At 42.0% G+C, this 25,682-nt stretch overlaps 3 protein-coding genes and 1 long non-coding RNA gene across 4 annotated transcripts; 2 read left to right on the forward strand and 2 right to left on the reverse strand.

Moving 5' to 3' along the window:
• The first annotated feature begins 56 nt into the window (after positions 1-56).
• On the forward strand, positions 57-18,548 carry LOC105383243 (nuclear pore membrane glycoprotein 210). The gene is made up of 30 exons (XM_048623877.1): positions 57-340; positions 420-570; positions 651-771; positions 930-1,017; positions 1,349-1,448; positions 3,151-3,281; positions 3,538-4,009; positions 4,211-4,296; positions 4,602-4,784; positions 5,089-5,220; positions 5,563-5,648; positions 6,093-6,256; positions 6,858-6,986; positions 7,364-7,500; positions 7,953-8,160; positions 8,516-8,635; positions 8,933-9,133; positions 9,723-9,813; positions 10,016-10,167; positions 11,191-11,334; positions 11,816-11,926; positions 12,291-12,477; positions 12,850-12,950; positions 13,169-13,456; positions 13,758-13,933; positions 14,895-15,034; positions 16,417-16,589; positions 16,896-17,088; positions 17,204-17,671; positions 17,780-18,548. Exons 1-30 carry the CDS (start codon positions 177-179, stop codon positions 17,998-18,000), a joined length of 5,118 nt encoding a protein of 1,705 aa, XP_048479834.1. The 5' UTR covers positions 57-176; the 3' UTR covers positions 18,001-18,548.
• A 1,200-nt stretch (positions 18,549-19,748) lies between these two features.
• Positions 19,749-20,763, reverse strand: LOC119693678. The gene is made up of 2 exons (XR_007266759.1): positions 20,140-20,763; positions 19,749-19,995 (listed from the first exon to the last, which is right to left on the reverse strand). It is a non-coding gene; the product is annotated as an uncharacterized LOC119693678 (long non-coding RNA).
• A 472-nt stretch (positions 20,764-21,235) lies between these two features.
• On the reverse strand, positions 21,236-22,862 carry LOC105383242 (protein OSCP1). The gene is made up of 2 exons (XM_011553269.3): positions 22,330-22,862; positions 21,236-22,166 (listed from the first exon to the last, which is right to left on the reverse strand). The coding sequence occupies exons 1-2, from the start codon at positions 22,439-22,441 to the stop codon at positions 21,361-21,363; spliced, it is 918 nt and encodes a 305-aa protein (XP_011551571.3). The 5' UTR covers positions 22,442-22,862; the 3' UTR covers positions 21,236-21,360.
• Positions 22,863-23,101: 239 nt separating this feature from the next.
• On the forward strand, positions 23,102-25,496 carry LOC105383240 (SET and MYND domain-containing protein 4-like). The gene is made up of 2 exons (XM_011553268.3): positions 23,102-24,877; positions 25,100-25,496. The coding sequence occupies exons 1-2, from the start codon at positions 23,463-23,465 to the stop codon at positions 25,488-25,490; spliced, it is 1,806 nt and encodes a 601-aa protein (XP_011551570.3). The 5' UTR covers positions 23,102-23,462; the 3' UTR covers positions 25,491-25,496.
• Positions 25,497-25,682: the final 186 nt, after the last annotated feature.

Raw genomic sequence — 25,682 nt, forward strand, 5'->3', positions numbered from 1 at the left:
ACTCCCACTCTTAAAATTTCTAGACGATAATCTGTTGTCTCTGACTTATGTCAGTGTTACTGTCATAAAGTGACAGTTTTTTTAACCGCAATAATTTGGTTTGGCTTGTTTTGAGGTTATAACTCGTTTTCAATGAATATTTGTGTATTTTCCTATGTAAATAATAAACTGTGACTATGTTTCCATTACGGAATAAACTATGCTTAGCTCTTATACTTTACCTTTACTTTAACTCTTGTGATGGTGCCAAAATTAACACGCCAAGAGTGTTACTACCATGGTTCCCGAATTTGTACGTTAATTTCACGTTTGAAATAAATGAAGGTGGTTGTTATACCTGGTAAGTCCACTTCTTTTCATTCTAGTAGACTGGAGTGCGATTGAATCAAAATTCACCTTTATTTATTGTTCTATTTTAGGAGTTTGTCTCGCGATGACATCATCGATATTGAGCCTCTTTACGAAGATTCGTGGGGTCATTGTTCACGGGCGGCACGCGTGTCGGTCTCCAAGACATGCGTGCCCCCCGGCTCGGTCATCATCCTGGCCGAAGAGACCAACACAGGGGAGGTAACAACTATTTTTGTTTGTAAACAAAAAATGGCGGGAATGGACTATGGTTGATTGTTTATCATTATTATTGTTTGTAGGTGCTGCGCGGTGATGTTGATATAGATGTGATCAGCTCCTTGAAAGTCATGAGCACAACATGGAAGCTCTATTTGGAGGAGGCACCTGAAGCTTTTGAAGTGGTGGCTTATGATGATCAGGGTAAGATAAATATTCAGGTTCACTTTTCTCATCAGTCAAATTTTCAAAAACGTTACCTATTTGAGTTTTTTACAGACTGGTAATGTAAGGTTCAAACTGTTATATTGACTTCTGAAGCAACTATTAGGATCAATTAATAAAAAACATTCCTTTTTCAGGTAATACTTTCTCAACATTGGAAGGTCTTAGTTTTAAGTGGACTATTGAGAATACTGGTAAACATGTTGGAGAGGAGCCCTTGGTCATGTAAGTTGTGACATTTAAATATTAAAAGAATAGTAAAAACTTAGCATAACATGGAGGAGGCATATACCCTGCTGTGGGTTGACATGAACATGATGATAAGTTAAAAACTATGTGGGGCTGAAGCTGAAGCTGAAGCTGTGCAATAGTCACACCAATACATTTTTGTATTAACTATCACACACTGTGCCAGTTTGCTAGCCCATATTGCCATTTCAAATACATGTGAATACTCATCATAATGTGATAGAGTGTGATGAATTTTATGTCATCACCATGATTGTGTACATCAACTACCCATTTATTGATAGATCCATACTTTTCTTTTCCTCAGGCTGGTGAAGTGGAGTGACACAGACTATGAAGCCCCACAAGGAGTGACGGAGCTGGAGAGTAAAGGCTTCAGGTCATACACAACCCTGCTTTATGGACAGGTATTTTTTGCAGTGTTTATTGATTTTATTTTATGTTATGCTATTTATAACCAAACCACTAATTATGTTACCCTTCTATTGCAGTATAGTAGGGCATGCAATACCGGTAATAGTTTCAATACCGGTATTAGAACTCAATACCGGGATCCCGGTATTAGATTTCCTTGTTGTAAATGGCATATATTTTGTTTAAAGGTCGTATAGGGCAATATACAACAAGAAAAAGCAATCAAACTCTGCATTATGTATTTTTTTTACGAGAATTGAGTATTAGAGTTAGAATTTTAGAACGTATGGACAACAAGTAGGTTTCTTAAGGCCAAAAACCGCATGTGACGGTTGAAAACAAGTGCACTTTCATAGTATATAGGAGCACAAGGCTAACTATATCTTAATCACTTGATTTATAGCCTAAAAAATGTCCGATTCCGGTATTACTTCAATACCGGTATTAACTTTTCAATACCGGTATTGAAAAAAGCGTAGATTTTGTCCGGGATCCCGGTATTACGCAATACCGGTATTGCGGTATTGCATGCCCTACAGTATAGTCAAAAGATATAGTATAGCTTTATTGTAATGTGACGAGTCATTCGTCAAGTCGCGCGCCTTAGACTCGCGTGCCACGCGCGAGTTGCCCCTCCCGTATTTACCTACTTTTTTTGTCGTCAACTCGCTCGACTGTGAAAATATGTAAAGTCAGCCACAAAAGTTATAATTTATTATACTTAAGGTAACTACTTAAAATGTATAGGGTATTTTATAGGACTTTACTTCAAAATAAAATCAGTAATTAATCTCGCTCCCAAACACAGGAACCATTTTTATTTGTTCGGTCTTTGTTATATTTATAACCTGCACGAAGCAGTACCGACTTTCCTCGCTGGGATGTTATGATTTCATGTGCAGTTTTATTACGTAAAACGTAACACTGTGTTTATATTACGGCAAAGTAGACTTGGTAATATAGTAAAGTTAATTTATTATAGGCTTACCCCCACATCAAAATCAGTAAAAACTGCCACATTTTAATATTTTTGCCCTGTACTTTAGACTTTAAGTAATGCATTGTACATCCCTGCTTCGAATTAGGAGTAACACTAAAACGACGTCAGTAAAACAATGACGTTTTAACCCTTTAAACCGGTTTTTGCAACAAAAACTTGAAGGACTATGACAGGTAAAATTTGCGCACGGGATGAGAGAGATAGCAAACTTGGGTATCATGCGTCATAGGTCACATCCCCTTTTGTCTCATTCCGCACTTCCAACATAGGCTTTATTGTACCTTTATCCCAAAATCAAAGCATCTACTTTAATGATGACGGTCTAGTCGTCATTAAAGTACCTTCTTGTGCTAATCAGCCAGGGAGACAATATTTAACTATATTTTTTAGTTTCAATTCGTTTGCATCTGACCGTACTTTACATGGGCACGCGAGTTGACGATATAAAAAAACAGAAGATGCCAACTCGCGTGGCGCGCGAGTCTAAGGCGCGCGACTTGACGAACGACTCAATGTGACTTTATAACAAAAGTTCTGCTAATGGTGTATCAGCAGAGTACACAATTACATGGATTTTAGTATTATTTATAAAGAAAATTCATATTTGTATCAATCTACAATAAATCTTTAATATCTGTGCAATGCATATGCGGAAACACTCCCTAAAACCATATAAATACTATAAATTTTTCCAGGCAATGGGTGAGTGCCGAGTGCATGTTTGCCTCGAGGATGTCTGCACTGACTTCAACCTGCATGTGGTGGCCAGTGTGGTGCTAACCCCTGCAGTCGCCACCATCGCTCCTGGGGACACCTTGCGCTATAGGTAAATACTTCAGTATATGTATAATTTTCAATGAGAGGAGGAGGATATAAAAATGGTAACAAGTCCCCAGAACTCTTGCCAATATCTGCCCCAAGCCTGGGTCCTAGTACTGGAAGCTGGAAGGGAGTTTAGATTTTTGGTTTGAATCCATTCCTGAGATCCAGGTGTAGGTACTTACACCCCCCCAGAGAACAGAATAGAACAATCAATAATACTTACCTTCATTGTACTTCCATTCATTGGACTATAATTCCAGGGTTGTACGAGCAAAAGCAGGCCGCCTGACTGTTCAAGACGTAGCCGACACTCTATACAACATCAAATTACCTTCCACCTCCATCGCCTCCCTTGAAGACACCATCAGCCTGGTCCGAGGCAGCGCTCTAGGAACCACTCAAGTCATGCTCTACTCTGGAGTCACTGAAGTCGCATCAGCAGTCTTAGTTGTGGCCGAGCCTCATAGCATAAGAGTGACGCTACGACCGTCGAATCTAGTGATCAGTGGGGAAGTTTTCACCATACACTGTGTGGTGTTAGACAAGGATGGACATATGTTCACGGCTGGTGATGAGATGCTGATCCGATTGACGGTCGGCGGCGAAGCTAATGTGGACTTGTTGAGGTCTACGGAGAATGGGACGATTACGGAGGCGGTGGCCCGAAATGCTGGCCCGCTATTGGTCAACGCTAAACTGTTTTCTGTGGCTGGGAAGTCTTTGTCGCGTAAGGTGAGAATTTATTGCGTTTTTATTACGAATAGTGCTATTGGTAGTGTCATCGCATAGCCTCTTTCCCCTCTTATACAAAAAAAAAGCATATTGTACGTCATATCGTGAGTATGAAGAGCCTTAGGATATTTTCCTCCTGTCTCCTTTCACTTTTCGCTCCAAACTGTATATGTATATTTAGTAAAATGTTTTACTTTTCAGGTGGAAGGTCACGTGTCCGGTGTAGCAGTCGAACCTCTAGCGGTCGTTCCCCCAGAAATATATGTTGCTTGGACAGAAGCCACACAGTAAGTCGATACCTAAACATTTATTTTCTCTGAATGATTTTCTCCATTATTATTAACTTCTTTCACGCCAATTCATCTGACCATACATTTTTCCGCGACCAAAGAACATAAATTATGTAACTGCTACCGCGTCTGCATAATTATACGTGCATTACCGAATTCTTGACTGTGCATTACTTAATACTTTTAACACAAGTAGTTGCCAAATAAATATCTGCGATTTCGAAAGTTCACGTAAAATATACCACTCACATTTCACACTTCCATGAAGTAATCTATCCCCTTCTTCCCTTCTTTTCCCCCAGAGACGTAGCCCTCAAACACCGCGGGGGAGGCGACGAGGCAGTGAGTTGGAGCGAGAGCGACGAGCAGACAACACAGCACGCTCTGTCTCTGTCTAACGACGGGCTGGTGACCGTGCGCGGTGTCGGCCATATTGGAGTCAAAGTGCACTTGAAGCAGTACCCTTATGTGAAGGCTTATGGACGGTAAGATATACCATATATTGAACATGAAGAGTTGTAATAGCCATTAGTCATGGAAGTGAAGTTTTGTGTGAAATGTGATATTTTAATGAAGTGGGTGCAGAAATGCACCACTGCCTATTAAAAGAGGTCATCAGTTGGTATATTTTTTTTACTCAATCGTGATAAGGGTACGATATCAGAAGGCAAACAGTTTCACATTTTGTTAGTTTAGAGCTCACTCTACGAAACTTTGCAAACTTAGAAGGCAGCCTAAACATTCCACGTCCCAAGTTTGTTACGTCTAATGGTAATAATATTATTACAGGGTATTATCAGCAGTAGCAGAATACATGCAGGTGTCGGGCTCGGGGCGCGCGCGCGTCGCCGCCCCCCACCCCCTGCACGTGGCGCTCACCGGCACGCACCCCGAGACAGGGGAGCTGTTCAACTTTCACAGGCGAGTTTGTAACTATCATCTATTACTAGAAATAGGCCTATCGTCTATAATTATATGACTACTTGACTACTTACTATGACTATCATCTATAATTCACGAAGCGCCACAAAACCCAGCTCTTAAGGTTGCTACACACAGTGCCGGCGGCACGGCCGCATTGCCGCTGGCATGTGTGTATTAAGTTTTATGCCCGTAGCAGCTATATGGCCGTATACCTCTAATTTTCTGTCATACTCATGGTCTACTGTAACCTGTTATATCACCTTAAAAAATTCTGCCTACTGCGCTCTTAGGCATAGTATTCATAGTTTTAAATATAACTTTTATCTATATACACTCCAGATGTGATTGCGCCTCCTTCTCGGTGACGTTACTGGAGGGTCCCGAGCCACAGAATGTGACCGCCGCCACTTGGATCCAGCCAGTTGGTGAGTGCTACGATTGCACGATTACTTCCTATGGGTGTTATTTAACTCACTCACTTCCAAAGAAAGTAAAAGTGCCCCTGTGTATGAATTGAACTGTAACGTAATTACCCTATAGAGGACACATAAACTAAGAAAGGATGATGATTATTAACATAAATAAGAAACAAGAAAGGGCCGAAAATAGTTCCTTGAGGAACGCCCATTTTTAACGAGGGCAATAAGCGACACGACTACGGCGTGGCTCTAGCATGTCTGTGGCGCGGGTGTGGCGCGGCCGCTCGGGCGACACGGCTCTAGTGAACTAATGCTAGTCTCTCCCTGTAGAGGGCGCGTGCTGCGTGCTGCAGGTGTCGTTCAGCGCGCGCGGCGTGTCTGTGGCGCGGGTGTGGCGCGGCCGCTCGGGCGACATGGCTCTAGTGAACTAATGCTAGTCTCTGCCTGTAGAGGGCGCGTGCTGCGTGCTGCAGGTGTCGTTCAGCGCGCGCGGCGTGTCTGTGGCGCGGGTGTGGCGCGGCCGCTCGGGCGACACGGCGCGCGTGGTGGTGCGCGAGGCGCCGAGTGTCGTGTGGCCCGTACGAGCCGCCATGCTGGTTGGCGCTAGTTTACCGGTGAGTGTTTAGTTAAAGCTGTTCTTTGAGAGATTTATAACATATAGCTGTTTCCGCGAGCTTCGCTTCGCCTAAAGCTGCGTACACACCGGGCCAACGAACGCCCAACGAACGCCAACGGTTATCCCAACGATGGATATTAACATACATAATACAGGGCAGATTGCAGAAACAAAGGCCAACGAAAAACGTTCGTTGGCGTTCGTTGGGCCGGTGTGTACGCGGCTTTAAAAAGATTTCCCGTGGGAATTCCGGGATAAAAAGTAGCCTATGTTCTTTCTCAGAGTCTAGACCATATGTATACCAAATTTGATTCAAATCCGTTCAGTAGTTTTGGCGTGAAAGAATATCAGACACACACAGTTACTTTCGCATTTATAATATTAGTTAGGATTAGTTTGCTCAAATGAGTAGGTAAATAATTATGCACCATGAATTGTTGGCAAATTTAAGAGAAAACCGGAGAAAAATCTCAGTGCATAAATAGTCACTGTACCTACAGCATAAGAATATTCCTTACTGCTTAGCAAATGTTATACAGTCATATAGTCCTCGATCACACATTGACATGCGAATAAACCTAAATATGCAAATATTTCAGGTGCTAGCCCAAGGGGAGTCGCTAGTCGCTCAATCTAACGACCACCGCACCGCAGACTTGATGTACAGAGACGGGATGCCTCCGCACCGACACCCCGACTTGCAGCTGTTCACTGTCAAGTGCCAGAAGGTAAATTTACAATGTTATGACCTCACTTAAGAGCTACTTTGCTGTAAGTACTAATTTTGATGATAAAGGTAGAATTGAATTTCTATATTTACTTACAATACATGCCGCGTACAAGTCATTGAGCCATCCATGAGTTGTCGGTATGAAGTCGTTTATATGTTATTCCAACTGTATACAATTTAAATATAAGTGTTTTGTTTTATAAATAAAGTACAATAGAATAGAATAGTACTTTATTGTCTAAACAGGACACAAATAACAATTTATAATACAATGAAAGTAATACTTTATATTATTTTAACCAAATTATAATATATTTTTTTGTTCTAACTAATATCATATTAGAAAAGCATTTCAACACTAACCTTACTCAACAGAAAGGCGAGACGAAGGTGTCAATAAGCTCTCAAGTGGAGGATGAAGAGTCAGCGGTTCTAGAGACGGTTTGCGCCGCGCAGGTCGCCAAGATACGTCTCGAGCCTGTGCCTAGCGGGAACTGCTCCGGGGGACCCAGGTATGTTACTGATATTTATAACTACCTATACATGCAGCCTCAGTCAAACTTTATTCCTGTCACGAATTTTTTCTTCATACGTAAACCTCATGACATAGGTGCCTTATTTTAGCTATACTACCCCGCGCAAGTCCTCTCTCCACGAGAGGGATCTAAACCTTGGTCCACATTTGTATCATTTACCTCTATCAGATCTTCGTTGCGGCGCATATCATGATCGCTAATTTGGATACCAGTATTTCATATTTCAATAAATAATGCCTCAAACTAGTAGCGGTTATGAATATACGCAACACATATTTGTGATACATGTAAATGATGCCATTTAGGCAGTTTCGTGGCGGTGCAATAATGCACTGTTGACATGATAAAAATCATAATTTTATCGTTCCACTATCATGCATTTGGCTATTATTGTATCTAATACAAAATTATAAACTGTTCCTTTCTAGATTATGGCTTCGTCCAGGACAAGAAGCGAAGCTGAAAGTATCGCTCTTTGACGCGGTAGGCCGAGAGTTGTTAGACGAAAGGGGACCGAAAGTGTCATGGGAACTTAGCCCTACACACGTCGCCATAGAGTACAGAGCCGTCGACAGATTGCTCATTGAAACGCACCCGGAATATGCCCCCGTTCCAGTGCCTTTGAGTTATTATCAGGTGAGGCTAAAATAATTATGTTTAAAGAATGTATGACCCAAAATTTGTTGCATACAGACAGTTGCAAATATCGGTAATGGCATGTATTTAGGTGAATCTAAAATAACGGTTCGTCACACCTGCCATGTAAATAAAGTTCGGGGTGTCTGTGAAACAGAATTATTGTAGTATTAGATAGTCCTAATATGTTGTGTGAGTATAAGGAGATAATTTATTTAGTGCTGCTAATTTAGTATCGTTTATTTACAGCGCGTTTTCGATATATACGTGCAGTGTATTAATAAATAAAAATTGATTGCGCAAGGAAATGTATGCTTATGTATGTAACTAACTACATGATATTTGTACATTTTAGATAGCGGTGGCGAGTGAGCAAGCGGTGGGGTGGTCGGGTACCCTGAAGGCGTCCATTCCCGACGCCACAGCCAGCATTCAGGCCAAAGTTGTTGCGCCACTGATGAGCGATTCACTCAAGGTATTTACTCAAATCTGAATTAATGTGTGTGATGTGTCTTATTTTATTACTGTTGTGCCGTTGTTGGTGTTGTTGTGTAAAGTTTATCATGAATGATTTTTCTTCAGAAGTTATGAAAACATGTGGAATAATATATGCATTTTATATCTTATAAATGTATATGTAACGTTCGTCACCTTCATTGTTAGAAATGTACATACAGTTTTGTACCTAATCAAACGTATCGAATCGATAGCTACTAACGGAACAAACTACTACTGACCTTTACTTTACTTTTTACCCCCAATCCTTCCGCAGGTGAACCTAGCGTTCGAAGGCGAGACAGTCACAAACATAGCCACAATAACCGGCGGCAGCGGGCGCTACGCCGCCGCCGCGCCCACCGGCGTCACGGCCCGAGTGGATGCGGGGAAACTGCACGCGACTGTACCCGGCCCGGGGACGTATGATATTGTTGTCAGCGATCTGTGCGTGCCTGAGGAGAAGGTTTATATTGAGGTGAGGAAAATAACTTAGAAGGTATTCTTCGATTAATTATTGTTTCGTAGGTTAGTCACGTTGAATGGAATGCTGAAGCGATTCCCGGCGTAGAGCTGTTTGTTGCTACTGTTTTTCCATAATATAACATACCGCGGTTACCGGGAGTCGCGCTGCGAGTGGATGAGGGGAAACTACACGCGACTGTACCCGGCCCGGGCACGTATGACATAGTTGTCAGTGACTTGTGCGTGCCAGAGGAGAAGGTTTATATTGAGGTGAGGGAAGTTGCGTATTCTTGATGTAGTTGTCAGCATTCTGTGCGTGCCTGAGGAGAGGAAACCATTGATTATATTTATAGGCCTTGAAAACAGGGCAGGCGGTTTTGGTAGATTATATATATATAGATAGATAGGAGAGCTGCAGAATATACTGTGATACAATTCAATAGCTCTCATAGTCGTGCAATATTTGCGAACCACAAAAGTACCTGTTACATCGGAAAACATTGAAATTTCAATTTTAACTGGAAAAAACAGTATATTTTTTGCAAATTTAATAGATAATTGCTTATTAGCATAGTTATAATATTCTTAATATTAATTCTCAGGTGAACATAGAAGAGATCCTGAGCGTGGAAGTGTCGGCGCCGCGAGCAGTCTGCGTCGGCAGCTGCGTGCCAATAACAGCCCTCGTCAAAGGTAAAACTAACATTTATTACCTTGAATCTACTATAAGCAGCCAAAAAGTAAATACTACATTACTATTCGCTCAGAGATTTTGAGGTGTGTTGTGTATTTTACATTATTTCAAAATGCTTTGCTCTAATCATAATAATATAATGACGAAACATGTTTTTGCGATTGTCATGATACTGAATTGAACATGTATTTGTTAACACAGGCACATCACACCGCTACCTGCGCACGTCACCCACAACGGAATGGCGGGCGAGCGGTGACGTCATCATCAAGGGCGACAAGGCGTGCGGGGTGCGCGAGGGCGCGGGGAGGGTCGCCGCCGGACAAGCCAACGTGTGGAGCGAACAGATTGAGGTATACACTTTGGAGTTGTAGATAAAAGGTTTGTTTTAGAATACATACCACGCTCCATCTATTTGGCCTAGAGATTTAGTTATAAGAGACCTTATGATACATTTTAGATGATGACTGCGATTTAAAATTTGATTGAGAGCGGATCGAACGGAACTTCATACAAGTGCTTCCACCGCAAGCCAGGAACTGGAAGCACTTCTATAAAGATTGCCTTTAAATTTTGATTGCTTTAATAACATTAACGTATGTTGCTGATCCGCAGCATTGAATACATTCTTGATTAATTTATTATAAAAGAGGATGGGCAAAAATATATGGGAGCTGGGACCACCCTTCAATAGCAGTAAGACTAACGTCGTTGGATAGGTCTTGTCAATAGGAATAACTTTTGCTTTGACAGCTTTGTTGTCACAGTTGTCCATTCAGAGATATATGACTTATAAGTTCCGATACTCGTCAGTTCATCTTACTGCTATTGGAGGATGGACCACCCTCCAACAACAACTGTGACAACAAATCTGTCAAAGCAAAAGTTATTCCTATTGACAAGACCTATCCAACGACGTTAGTGTTACTGCTATTGGAGGGTGGTCCAGCCTCCAATAGCAGTAAGATGAACTGACGAGTATCGGAACTTATAAGTCATGTATCTCTGAACGGAAAACTGTGACAACAAAGCTGTCAAAGCAAAAGTTATTCCTATTGACAAGACCTATCCAACGACGTTAGTCTTACTGCTATTGAAGGGTGGTCCAGCATCCAATAGCAGTAAGATGAACTGACGAGTATCGGAACTTATAAGTCATATATCTCTGAACGGACAACTGTGACAACAAAGCTGTCATAGTAAAAGTTATTCCTATTGACAAGACCTATCCAACGATGTTAGTCTTAATGCTATTGGAGGGTGGTCCCAATCTGCCCATTGTCTTTTATCTGGATTCACTTCGATTTACCGAAGCTGAAGACAAATCTTGTACTTTCGTGTGCAAAAGCTTTAATAACCCTTAATATTATCCCCAGATGCTGGTATTCCCTCCGCTGGGCATCCTGCCCTCGCCGCTAGTGGTGGCGGTGGGCGGGCGCGTGCAGACGCGGCGGCTGGGCGGGCCGCCCGCCCATCTCGCCACCTTCCACTATGACGTCACACAGGACCAGCATGTCAAGGTACTAGTCCACTAGAGATGCTAGTGTTCCCTCCACTAGGCACTATGACGTCACACAGGACCAACATGTCAAGGTACTAGTCCACTAGAGATGCTAGTGTTCCCTCCACTAGGCACTATGACGTCACACAGGACCAGCATGTCAAGGTACTAGTCTACTAGAGATGCTAGTGTTCCCTCCGCTAGGCGGTGGCTACTACTATGACGTCACACAGGACCAGCATGTCAAGGTACTAGTCTACTAGAGATGCTAGTGTTCCCTCCGCTAGGCGGTGGCTACTACTATGACGTCACACAGGACCAGCATGTCAAGGTACTAGTCTACTAGAGATGCTGGTGTTCCCTCCGCTAGGCTTTGCCTCTCGGCTTTTCGGCTATTGTGGCATTGATGCTTTTCAACTGCTCTCTTATATTTCGATCATAAAAGTACATGCCACGCCATAGCCGGTTGTTCTTATAATAATTATGATTGTATTTCCCAGGTTTCACCATCCGGCGTAGTCCACGGATTGAGCATCGGGACAGCTAAGATAGTGTTGACCGCGAGGGACATCAACAACATCGACATGACCAGTGCTGAAGCTGTGGTCGAGGTTAGTGCCCGTTTGTTTAACGACTTAAATAAAAAGTTTTGGGATGATTATGAGAACGAGTTATTGGGATTTTTTATCACCAATCGTACTTCACTTCTGCTGTCCCATAAAGACACATTTGGTTATACCTAACTTATAATAGCAATAGAACATATACTAGTCTAGGCTTTTGTGTACTGTACACACACTTTATTTTATTCAATATTTTTGTAAGATTGAACTCGATTTTTATGGCGTTAATCCTCCAATCTAGCAGGTGGCCCATGTTCTACAATAGAGTGTCCGTCAGTTTTCAACCACGATGGTTATTCGCCAGTTGTCAACAATCAAGGTTATTGAAACCGAACATTTCCAACCCTTCCAGGTGGTAGCAATATCATCGCTCCGCGTGCTAGCCTGTTCAGACCGCCTATTAGTCGGCGCTCCCTGCCCGCTGCGAGTGTCGGCCGAGGCGGGCGGCGCGGCGCTCAGCGGGCTGCGGCCGCCGCCCGCCCTAGCCTGCACGCTCGCGCCCGCCGCCCACGCCACGCTGCATCTTACACATAGAGACGGTAATAGCACAAACCTACTGTATCACAAAAGATACTAATACCTACTTAGATAATAGCCTACACCGTAGCGTGAGAAAGCGCTGCATAACGTAGCGTGAGAAGGCGCTGCATTGTGTGGCTCCAATTGAACAACGCGCGTAAAAAGGTTTATATTGCAATGGCTTTGTCAAGACTGCCCTCTGCATACGTGACTAGTGGCCTAAGCATCCTTGCAGTGGTATGTGACAGCTCACTTATTGCGACCACAGAGCAGATGACAAATTTATCACAGTTGCACAATGCACAATAAGTTGAATATTGCCTACAACAAGTACCAAACAAACGAAATAAGTACATCATGCCCTTTTTACTCATATTCTTGATGAATTTCAGATCATATCGAGCGATCTGCAGCGGAGGGGCTGACGATGCGTGTAGTGGCACTGAAGCCGGGACTCATCACCATCAACTGTCGGGTGCGGAATATGGGACAGGTATGTTATATATTGCGTCTTTATCTCAGGGTTCGATAAAAATTATGCCACTTGCACTGGGAGTTGACATTCTGCGTCAAGATATATTTAAATACGTTGCAATTTGTTTTGCGATTTATGAGTTGGTCCCATTATGAAAGTTGCTCATTATGTAGGTGCCTATAAATATAGTGAGATTTATTGCAAAACTAAATATTTACGAGTGACCTTTTTCGCAGTGGTCGGAAACCCGAATATGGGACAGCACAATCGAAATCCTCGCCATATCCGAGATCTCAGCCGCAGTCGAAGGATCACCACAAAGCCTGGCGCCAGGGGACCGTATTGACGTAGCAGTAGGGTCGACAATCCGACTGAAGGCCACACCGAGGAGTGAATGGAGTGCTTATAATAACGAAGGGGTGTTTGAACTGTCTCCGAGCGGGGAGCTGAGAGCTTTGCAGCCAGGGTTTGGAATAGCAGTCGCGCAGAATCGAGACGAAAGGAATGATATTAATCGGCAGCAGGTATGATTTTGTTTCGTTGTTTGTATCATTTTTGAGAATACTAATGCCTAATCTTAAAACAACGGACCTCATTAATGTTTCTTAATTCGTTTTAACGTTATTTCCCCAGTTTTTTCCCGTTGATTTTAAGAACCTTTTCAACGAATGGAGAGCTGTTTGTTTTTGACACTATACCTACAAAGGATATTTTTTGTATGTTTCTCATTTTTGCTTCTAAAATTACGATGCACAGTTATCTAAAAAGTCCGCCATTTGTGTGTAATCAATTCCGTATAACTATATGTCTATCTAACTCCCCCAGGTGATCCAAGTGCAAGTATCCGTCCCGCACTACTCGACCGCGCAACCGTCCACCTCGGACGACGAACATGCGATACGCGTCGTGTTACGCGACTCTGTCGGACGCGAGCTGCTGGCTCCTGACGCCAATGTGTCTGTCTACCCGCCTGTTGGGATAGTGAAGCGAGCTCAACATAGGTATGATACATAGCTAGAGCTAGTACTGGTTATGTGTACTATAGTATCATGTGATACGCCTGGTGTTGCGTGACTCGGTGGGACGAGAGCTGCTGGCTCCTGACGCCAATGTGTCTGTCTACCCGCCCGTCGGGATAGTGAAGCGAGCTCAACACAGGTATGACACATAGCTACAGCTAGTGATGGTTAGGTATACTATAGTAGCATGTGATACGCGTCGTGTTACGCGACTCAGTGGGACGTGAACTATTGGCTCCCGACGCCAATGTGTCTGTCTACCCGCCCGTCGGGATTGTGAAGCGAGCTCAACACAGGTATGATACTTAGCTACAGATAGTGAATAGTGATAGTTAGGTATACCAATGACCATAGTGAGCTAATAGAATAACATAGCTACAGCTAGTGATGATTAGGTATACTATAGTGAGTCAATAGTAGCATGTGATACGCGTCGTGTTACGCGACTCTGTCGGACGCGAGCTACTGGCTCCTGACGCTAATGTGTCTGTATATCCGCCCGTCGGGATAGTGAAGCGAGCTCAACATAGGTATGATACATAGCTACAGCCAAGGTTAGGTATACTATAGTAGCATGTGATACGCGTCGTGTTACGCGACTCTGTGGGACGCGAGCTGCTGGCTCCTGATGCCAATGTGTCTGTGTACCCGCCCGTCGGGATAGTGAAGCGAGCTCAACATAGGTATTGTATTTAACTACTGATTGTTATGAAGAGCCCAGATAAAGAAACAATATGAAAATGGCGGACAGACTCATGCTATAGCGTCATGTCTTATGCTATTTGTAGCCCTGCCCATACTCCTTCCTACAACCACTTTTAGAAGAGCCGCCATTTTCATATAGTTTTAAACTATACTTTCTTGAGGACAGCAGACAAATGTATGGAATACCTTAAATGCTGTATACTTTTCCTTATACCAATACCCTGTATATTGTTGACAGTGCCCTCGGAAGTGAAATAATCCTCACAAACGTAGAAGCCGGCGGCACGTATATGACGTTCGAGAGCTCCGTCAGCGGAGTCACGGTGAAGGACGAGGTGTGGGTCGCCGGCCCGGACCAGCAGACTGAACGGATTGTTGGTGAGACATTCATCTTGAGGACTGATATACCCATTATCTTCAAGAATCCATCTTTGACTGATATACCCCCTCATCTGCATCAATCCATCTTTTGTTAGGCAGACAGGTCTGCCTTAAAGCGAGCGCTGTGATTGACTAACTATTATATAGCAAAAGATCTTTATGATGCCCTAGTTTGCAAACACAATCTAGTGCCACCATTCTGCTACTTTCACTTACCCCTCATCCACAACGTCATTTCCTTTCTACGCAGCGACTAGCTAAATCGATTATTCATTTTAGGTGTCCCTAGTATAACAAACGCCATATTATTACCACTATTACGCAAATAAATGATTTTTACTTTTACTTTACATCTAGTGTCACGACGATTCCGCAACTTTCACTGACCTTCTCTTTATACCCCATCCGCAGCATCAGTAGGCTCAGTAATCTGCCTAGAAGGGGCCGGGTGGCGCGGGCCCGCATCAGCCGGGGTCCTCCCGGGCTCCGCCGTCAGCGCGGCGGTGCCTCGGCATTGAGGGCTTATATACCTTCAACAATCTATGTTTTGTTAATCCGCCGACCTTATATACCTTCATCATCAATCTATGTTTTATTAGTCAGCCTGGTGTGCCGACAAGCGAGCGTCGCGTTTGGTCCACTTTATAGATACGTTGCTATGATGGCCCTAGTTTCACAAATGCTATCTAGTGTCACAATTCCGCAACTTTCACTATTAACCTCTCATTCACAGCGTCATTTACTTTCTCCGCAGCGACTAGCTAAATCTATTATGTACTTTATCTGTAGGTATCCCTAGTTTCCCAAACGCCATCTAGTGTCAAAATCTCGCAACATTCACAACGTAATTTCCTTTCTTCGCAGCGTCAGTAGGATCAGTAATCTGCCTAGAAGGAGCCGGGTGGAGCGGGCCCGCATCAGCCGGGGTCCTCCCGGGCTACAATTTATGTTTTATTGTGTACCTACAAGCGAGCGCCGTGTTCGGTGCACTATATTTATAGATCTTTATCATGGCACTCCTGGTTTCCCAAACGCCATCTAGTGTCAAAACCTCGCAACATTCACAACGTCATTTCCTTTCTTCACAGCGTCAGTAGGCTCAGTAATCTGCCTAGAAGGGGCCGGGTGGCGCGGGCCCGCATCAGCCGGGGTCCTCGCTGGCTCCGCCGTCAGCGCGGCGGTGCCTCGGCATTGAGGGCCTACATACTTATATACTTCAACAATCTATGTTTTATTGTGTACCTATATACAAGCGAGCGCCGTGTTTGGTCCACTATATTTATAGATCTTTATCATGGCACTCCTGGTTTCCCAAACGCCACCTACTGTCACAATACCGCAACTTTCACTCACCTTCGTCTTTTTATTCCCATTCACAGCATCAGTAGGCTCAGTAATCTGCCTAGAAGGAGCCGGGTGGCGCGGGCCCGCTTCAGCCGGAGTCCTACCGGGGTCCGCAGTCAGTGCATCCGTACCTCGGGCCAGCGGAGTGATGGCTCTGAGGGCTGATAGACCCTCGCGAGCGGTTAGCTTGAGGGTTGTGCCGGCTAATGTGAGTATTGTGTTGTGAAGTTGGGTGGTTGGTTTGCAAATTGCTATTTGTGTGAAGTTGGATGGCTGGTTTGTAACATTATTCTGATTGGTGTAGTAGGTAACGGAGTCGGTTGTTTTGGAAAATGCTAGTGTGTGGCTCTTATGGTAGACTAGCTTTAAACTCTTTCTCATCCAACTACTACCACTGCTACCGACTACCTGAGATCCTGACTATAGGTTAGTGCAAGATGAAGCTATATAAAATAGTCCACTATTAATTTAATTGCTGGTCTTTTTGCATACTCATCCCCCGTTTCTTCCTCAGCTGGAGTTCCAGCCTGGCGATTGGCCTTCAACCCTAGTGCCGCTGACCACCCGCGCGCAAGGCCTATCTCCAGACCTGCTAGTGTGTACTGAACAACAGCGGCTATCGGCCGAGGAGCTAACTCCAGAGCTACCGATCACGTGTCGCACGCACGCGCCGCACACCGCTGAGCCTATCGTTGATTTTGTTAAAGGTTAGTGGTCGTACATTCACATAATTATATATTATATGTGTACATAGCGGTTTTAACCACAAAAACATGAAAAAACTGTCGTTATATGTATTAAAAAGACGTATTCTATTCACAGGACAAGTCGGCTGCACCATAATCCCCGGATTCCCAATTCTCGACGCCGCAGACGTCGAACTATGCGCAGAATCGGGCGCCGCAAAAACGTGCACCCGAGTCACTCTACTACCGCAAATATCCGTCTCCACGCACAAAGTATCGCTACTGAACCCTCCAACAGAGTTTTCTATCTCTGGGCACCCGCGCGCGTTGAAACATGTGAAAGTAACGCCATCTCCCGGCCTGAAGCTTGAAACTACTGCACAATCGGGAGATATAAGAGTGGAAGTGAAAAGTGAGGATTTAACCTGCGGCTTCGGGTGGGTGAATGTGGTCTCTAAGCTGACGGGACAAGAGTTACGGGTGGAGGTGGAGAAAGAGTGCGACGTGGCGTGCGGGACACTGCTAGGCGCCCTGTTTTCGCTGATCAAGCCGTATCTGTCAACGCTGGTCACCATTGGATTGGTGTTTGCAACTTATTTGTTTAGTGAGTATTGTTTTTCACATATCGTTATTATACTAACTCCTAATACTAAATCACTTGATTAGCAAAATAACGTAAAACTAAACTTCATTTATTCCTCTTCTTTTTCAGTCCAATCAAAATTGGAGAGAAAAGCGACGATAAAGATGCCCATGCCGCCCAGCCAATCAGTGTTGCCGCCAGCCAACACGTCGACGCCTCTCCACCAATCAACGTGGTCGAGAAGCCCCTACGCAAGCGGCCCGGCGGCGCCCATATACGGCGATGCCAGTATGCTACCCGATAGCAGTTTCTCTCCTACCAACTCAAGAACAAATTCCAGATTCTTGTAGCGACTCTTTTCGTGATAAATATGACTTTTTGTCTATTCGTTATGGACAAAACAGTGTTGTGTTAGGTTAATCGAAGTTCAAAGTGTTAGTTAATAACGGTTCAAGGAACTTTTGTGTGTGTTTTTGTTAATGTTCATTTTCATTGTTGCTAGTAGGTATAAGTAAGGGACATAAAGTGATACTAACGTTATCAAGTTTGGACATAAGGTTAGGCTTTGTCTTAAATTCTTTCTAATAATTATAATGTTGACCTACTGATAAAATACTTATGGACTCAATTTAAATCTTCATTTGTTTATAGCGTCTTTCACCATTTCGCGGAAGTCTATAAAGAGTATTAATTGCATTTTTCATTTGACGATGTAACTTTTACTAATTATTCTAGTCCATAATCCTGATCTTAATATAATAAGTAGGTACTTATTAATACTTCCGTGCTTTGTTAATAAATAAACTGTGTATAAGGAAAAGCATATACCATTTTAAAAAAGCTAAGTTTCTTTTTTGCATTAGATTTTAATCGCGAGTAGGTACATAAGTGCTTATTCGTCTTAGGGCGGCTTGCAAGAACGTCTTAAAACTCGATTTTGTTCAATTTAAGCTCAGTTTAAGCGTAAATCAGCAAAATCCTCTTGCACGATCTCGATTTAGTGTCAAATCTCGATTTAGAGAAACGTCAAAATTAAACCGGCAAAATCTCGGTTTTACGCGTAAATCGAGATTTAACTTCTTTGTCAAATGTCAAAAGCAATGTTTGAAGTATTATTTTTGGTTGTTTTGTTGTTAGTAATTAGAATTTCTAGTTAACTTACTCGGTAATATCAAAAATGTATTATTCAGACCGAGACCGATCCACTTGTACTGGATAACGAGAGCCTGCAGTCTGTTCCTCGCTTTGTGTACCTTGGCAGCACGATCACAAGCCAGGGTGGGGCAGACGAAGATGTCGCAGCTAGAATAAATAAGGCGAAAGCTGCCTTCGCACACTTAAGATCGGTGTGGGACTCCAACGTACTCAAGCGTCGCGTGAAAATCTCCCTCTTCAACTCCGTGGTGAAGTCGGTTCTGCTGTTCGGTTGTGAAACGTGGAGAGTGACTAAGGGATTGATGAACCAAATACAAGTGTTCGTCAACAAATCCCTGAGGTCGATCCTCCGCATCTTCTGGCCGAACACAATCCGGAACGCTGACCTGTGGAAAGTGTGCAAACAGTCGCCCATAGAGCAAGAAATCGCATTGCGAAAATGGAGATGGATCGGTCACACTATAAGAAGGGGAGCCGATAACATGGCAAGCATCGCTTTCGAGTGGAAACCGCTAGGAGGCCATCGGAGACGCGGTCGCCCTGTGCACACATGGCGACGCACAGTGGACGGCGAGCTGCGAGCGCAAGGCTTGAGCTGGACGGAGGCCAGAGCGGTTGCTGAGGACAGGACGGCGTGGCGCACTCTCGTGAAGGCCCTCTGTACCACTGGGGTACCTTAGGACAACATTATTCAGACGACGATAAAGAAATGATTGAATATTTGAATACCCCTTACTTTTATAGGAGGGTTAACTACCAAAATAACAGATTTGTTTTGTGCTTATCGAGATGATGAATTTATAAAGCTTTCGTCTTACAAAAAATACCACAACAATCTATATAGACCAACCTCCTCGTGCCTTACAGTCTGGGAACAATGCAAGAACTTTGCTGATCAATAACTATTTTGCAAGGTTATAGCGTCACCAGTACCAAACACCAGTTGATTTAAAAACATGTTTATTATTATTAATTACCACTGTATATTATATCTAAATCTTAAAATATGGCTTGTTGTTTTATTTTGCTTGATGATTGTTTCGCTTCTTTACTTAAAATATTGAATGTTGTTTTGGCATTCCTCTGGGGGGAGATTAACATCAGCCGACACCGTTTCCCAGTCTTGTCCATGGAGCTCCACTGTCTGAACTACAGACGCGTTTAAAACTTTGCTATCTAGGTAGGTATATCTGCAAACATAAAAATCCAAATAATAATTTGAGTAAATCACAATACTCTAGCTACCTACATACTTTATTACCTACTATTATACAATTTATTGCCAATTTTATTTTGTAAGTAGCCATATGGCTAGATATAATAATAGAACTTACTTGAGATCTGCATTTTTTCACTTGAGTGCTGTTTTTTCGTCTTTGTTTTCAGGTTTTTGTACCTACCAGTAAATTCTCAGTAGTTCTGGGTACATAAGTGGTGTTGTCGTTATATTATTCTTTCCTCAGCATCTTCCAAGCCTTCTGTTTTTCGGCTACGGTCTAACCATCAGTTTTTTTTTATTTTCAATTATGAAATTATATGTGTCTACGAGGTTACATAAAAGCATACTTTCGTCACATGTAAAATTGGGTGCCCGTTGGTGTTTTTTACCTTCCATTTTTATAATTTATCAATTAGGTATTTATATTTCGGTAACTGCACACGGTTGTTTGTTTATCAAGTGACAGTAACACTCGGTGACTGGACTGACATGTGACGACAAGTATATTTCATTTCACCCAAAATATTAGCCCACTTCATTGGAAACTATCAAATTTTAAATCAAATAGTGTATAACGAATCGTATAGACCGAATGAGAAATTGAATGATATCATAAACTAGGTTTTGTTAAATCGCTTTAGAAAAACCATGGCGCAAGACAGTTTTAAGTCGTTTTAAATAAAAATCAGTTTAGTCTTAAGAAACGTTTAATAAAGCTATGCTTAGGGGTTCTTTTCTGCAAGCCGCCCTTATTGTCATGAGAAAATATTGTGTTAGCCTTTCTATTTTTGTAAATAATAGGTATAGAGGAAGAGAAGGTTTGGTAACAATAAAACAGATGTTGGCATACATAATGACTAAAGTAATTATTATTAATTTTAACAAAATACAATGTGATCCGAAAGTGGTAGTGGTATTATAAGATCTCTGTCCGTAAATTCAAAGAACTTTTTTCACTTGAAAACAAAATCACTTTTGTGATACAACCCTTTATTTTATTCCTACTTAATCAACTCAACAAATATTATTTTACTGATTTATTTAAGAAGAAGAAGAAGAAGAAGTGTAGAAGACAATAAGTAGGTAAGTAAATTAATAAAAAAAGTATTTATTTCAGTTTTTATTTACATGTTTTGTAAAGCTCGTTTTTTATGTTCTAGGGGCGCATCGGCAGCGACAATGACTTCTTTTCAACTTGCTGACCCAGGAAATTTAAAGGTAAGGTTTTAAAACCTCTAAATTAAAGAATTTGGTGCTTTACGACCAGATAAAACAATCGTACAGACGTTTTTAAAGGATCAGACGAAAAGGGTATAGTTTTTAGTAGTTTAAATGTTTATTCAATTTCTTTATCTAATAAATCTAAGAGGTCTTCCTGTGGAGACTTTGTTATTTCAGGAGTGAACGTGAGATCGCTATTTCTGGCTTTCACACTCGTACTGATGTTCGCGAACTGGGTGTTCCTGCTAATCTCCAATACTTTTTTCTTAGAATTTCCCAGCTCAATAGGAAGCTGTAGTTCTATAACTTTTTTGTCAGTAGCTACGCTCTCTATGGCGGCTAGAAGACAACTTATTTCCTGGGTGTCGGTACATTTACTAGCGTACTCCTCAACTGGATTCTTCTTGTTATCATATTTGTAGATATTTTCGCCTAGATTTTCTAAAATTCGTGGATTTATAGAAGCTGGTAAGTTGAAAGTGCCGTCTTTCCTCTGCAGGCCTAATCGCAGTAGCACCGATATTTTTGTATGGTATTCCGAAAACCATAATATCATGGTGTTGCGGAGGCAGTTGTAGTCGGCATCGGAGAACTGTTGAGACAGTGCCTCAAACCTCCTCATCGCTTGCTCGATGATCGGTTTCGGAAAATATTGCGGTAATAACAACGAAACATTTTTCAAGTGTCGTTGTGTGATGTCGAACATATTTTGGTTCGTCGTTATAGACATCTGCCATTTAAAAATCATAGTCATCAAATCCCATAGTTTGCTCATTGAATAGTCGTCTAGTTTCATGATGGAGGTGGCGGAAATCTCTCGTAGTAATTGCTTGATGACGGCGTGGGTAGCCACAGGTTGTGGAACAAACAATTCGTCCAGTAGTTTGGGATGAAGAAGCACTGTGGTTATGTCTGTAAGCACTGAAAAGATAATGGAAAATATTAAAGTTAGTAATATGAGCAGTAAGACGCAGTAGACAGACTGACAGACTTTAATTTCTGGCTTATTTCAATAGATAGATAGAAAGATCAGTAGAAGAAGAGGATAGATTATATATTAAAAACATTTCAGTATTTTTCTTACCTCGGTCGGATTTATCAGGGGCTATATCTTGAGCTTTTAATCTCTGTTCGACCACATAAATCATTTCACATCCAAGATTTACCACTATAAATGGAGTGGCAAAGTGAGACATGTTGATGGATTTGCACTCCAAAGTAAATCGATAACTTACACACAAGGTCAGAGTCTACATGTGCTAGATCTACCGATAATCTTGTAATGGTCTTGTTCTAGATTATCCGTCTATGAAAACAAAACAATATTTAAACAAATATTTCATAAGTTCTAAGTTAGTTATTCGTCTTTGCCCAGTGGCCAAGAAAGAATGGGGTAGGCTTTCGTAACCAAGGCAACTAGTGTTTAGTAACCACCATCAATGGACGAGGCGCGAGGGAAGGGTGGGTGAAAGTATTAGAAGGGGTAGTTAATTATACTGATCTTACCTGTACTTATGTGTATAGGTACAATATTAATCCAGTTTTTGTAGCGCTGCCTATCCTGTTTATTAGTGGACGATACATAGAGCAGACTGATTTTTGCTTAAATTTCTTCCTCAATGAGGACTGATGATGATTAAAGTTTCGATCTTTCCACCTTTCCCTCGAGTTTTTGTTCCGCGAATGGGGAATTTATTCCGAGGAAAAAATTATACTCTTGTTTTTTTTTCTCTGTGCTATAAGCTATACTCAATGAACCTGCGTGTTTGTCAAAGAATGTTTAGACATTTTCAAACCACAGCACCCACAGTAAACAAAACCATGAATCTAAACTACCTATATCTAAACTAAACACAATATTTTAATCAGTCTATGAGCAGCATTGAGGCTACTCGCTCAAAACCTTCACGAATTCATAGAGGAAACACCAATATAATTATTCCACTGGCCTCAACTCGACTACCTACACAATAAAGCTATCCTCAACATAAAAATAAAGATTCAACGACGAGCTGGTTCGACGTAGGTATACTTATATTATATGTAACGACCGAAGGAAACAACGAACTTACCTTCTTTCTGTGCCTTCGTGTAATGATTTCAGAATAGTAGTTAATTGTATTCCTTATTTACTGTGAGGTCCCAGCAAGACAGTTTAATAATACCAATCTTAACGATCTTCTAAACGGTATACAAAAACTCAAGAACAAGTTGAAAATGACTACAATCATGGCATGCTATAGCATAGTAACGGAAAAAGTTATTAATGACGATAATTTGGCTGATGCAACATTGAAATTGATGTCTACAACACCACTTTATGAGAAAGTCATGTATGTTTATGACTTGATGGAGTCAATACAAGCTTTTCCACCTATACGTGAAGTTAAAAAGAATTCCAAAGTATCTGATGACTATCGAAATAAAGGAAATATATGCTTACAGAATAAAAAACATTATGAGGCGTGGCAGTACTATAACCTTTCTCTGCTCCATGCTCCATTAGAGTCGAAAAGCTATATCCTTGCTTTAGCTAATAGATCTGCCGTATTTTGTGCGTTGAAGAAATATAAATCTTGTCTCGAAGATATAGAAGTCATATTCTCAATGAATTGCCCTAAGGAAGTGAAAGAAATATTAATTAATCGAAAATTGCAATGTCAGAAGATGCTACCTTCGGAAAATCAATATAAAGAAGAGGATTATTCTCATATTTTCCGGTTGTTGTGCCAACGGAATACTAGATATCCATGTGCTAGCGAAAAAGTTCATGTACAGTGTAGTAAAGAAATGGGTAGGCATCTTGTGGCATCAGAAGATATCAAAGCAGGAGAAGTTCTTATCACAGAAAAACCATACTGTAAGATTGTATTGAGAAATCAGAGATTATTTTGCTGTAGTTACTGTCTCGCAACGGCGGATAACATAAGCCCGTGCGACTACTGTTGTTTTGATCTCTACTGTAGTCGTGAATGCAAAACTGCCGCTTGGGACGCTTTTCACTCTGTTGAGTGCCCTATAACGGCCTCGTTGGTGGACCTACAATTTAATAATATTGAGTTGCTAGCTCTCCGAACAGTAATCAAGGCTCGAACCGATCATAAGGACTGGAGTAGTTTAATTAAAACAATAGAAGACACGGAGGCTTTAACAGATACGAAACTTCGGGGTCATGTGGAAGTTGAACCGGGAAAGTGGGTTTATGATGCCAAGCACTACGCTTCCGTGCATGCTTTGTGTACTAACATAGAGAAGCGCGACGTCCTAGATATGATGGACAAGTGTGTTACGGCTGCAGTGTTTCTCTACATGCTAACAAATATGACCACATTCTTTAAATCCGAAGACATGCAAAACATTGATAAAGTCCGTCAAACTGTCGCTGAGCTGCTTTGTTTGCATTGCATGACGAGCCCCACAAATGCACATACTATTGACACGTACATTCAAACCCGGGACGGATACTTTGAGGAAGAATTGCGCATCGGCAGCGCCTTTTTCCCAGTGCTGAGCCTCTGCAACCACTCCTGCTCTCAGAACGTCACCAGATACAACCGGCTCAGCTCAGGGGAAATCACGCTGTTAGCAGTCAGACCTATTAAGAAAGGCGAGCAGCTGTTTGATACATATGGGTGCGTACCTTGTGCGTAGGTACTTATACATAATATTTCTCAACTTAAGCAAAACCTATAAGTACCTACCATTTATGTATTCCATAAGGCGTTTGCTTAGTAGTCTTAGTACCTACCTACTAAGTATAATGCGTCTACAAAACTGCCTTGTTAGTTTAGAAGAATAGACTTAGCTAGGACCACTGTAAATCAAAATTTAAAAGATCATTTTACTTCCTACAGATTCCACCACGCAGTAGACAGCAGGACATCACGTCAAGCTACCTTATTGAACCAGTACATGTTCACATGCAACTGTGCCGCATGCGTCAACGACTGGCCGCATTTCACCCGCCTTAAACCTTCCAAAAACATCCCCAAGCCATTACTGAAATACAAAAAGCTTCTCCTCAGTAAAGAGACCATGAGAAAGTTGGAAAAGGGCGACAAAAAAACTGCCAGTGCTTTTTACAAAATGATTTGCGACTTAGCAGAGCTTTTAGAGCAATATGCACCGAGCTTGGAGTTTGATGATTGTCAGGAGTGTATCAAGCACTGTTTGAGCATATTTAATGGATTTATGCCTGAAGGATACAATAAAGAAATTCAGTGGGATGCTGTGCCGTCTATGTAACTAAATGGAAGCGTGTCTGGAATAGCATGCTTGTTTCGTCGAGTAGTTACCTACGTGTACGGGCCTTGTCTTGTATTTTACCTATTTATCGAAATTGACTGCAGTATTAATATACTTAATATCGCTTTAATAGCCCGGAACCTTTCGGACCAAGAATCGGCGTTGAACCTCGGAACAATGAATAGTGTTGGT

The sequence above is a fragment of the Plutella xylostella genome, chromosome 3 (assembly GCF_932276165.1).
Source record: "Plutella xylostella chromosome 3, ilPluXylo3.1, whole genome shotgun sequence".
NCBI classification, from domain to species: Eukaryota; Metazoa; Arthropoda; class Insecta; order Lepidoptera; family Plutellidae; genus Plutella; species Plutella xylostella.

Bases quoted from the DNA above. Each gene is read 5' to 3' on its own strand.
- LOC105383242 (XM_011553269.3), bottom strand. From the start codon at position 22,441: ATGTCTCACTTTGCCACTCCATTTATAGTGGTAAATCTTGGATGTGAA. The intron at 22,167-22,329 runs GTAAGAAAAATA...TTATCTTTTCAG, and splicing joins CCCTGATAAATCCGACCGAG to TGCTTACAGACATAACCACA.
- LOC105383243 (XM_048623877.1), top strand. From the start codon at position 177: ATGTTTCCATTACGGAATAAACTATGCTTAGCTCTTATACTTTACCTT. The intron at 571-650 runs GTAACAACTATT...TATTGTTTGTAG, and splicing joins AAGAGACCAACACAGGGGAG to GTGCTGCGCGGTGATGTTGA. The intron at 13,457-13,757 runs GTATGATTTTGT...TAACTCCCCCAG, and splicing joins ATGATATTAATCGGCAGCAG to GTGATCCAAGTGCAAGTATC.
- LOC105383240 (XM_011553268.3), top strand. From the start codon at position 23,463: ATGACTACAATCATGGCATGCTATAGCATAGTAACGGAAAAAGTTATT. The intron at 24,878-25,099 runs GTGCGTACCTTG...TACTTCCTACAG, and splicing joins CAGCTGTTTGATACATATGG to ATTCCACCACGCAGTAGACA.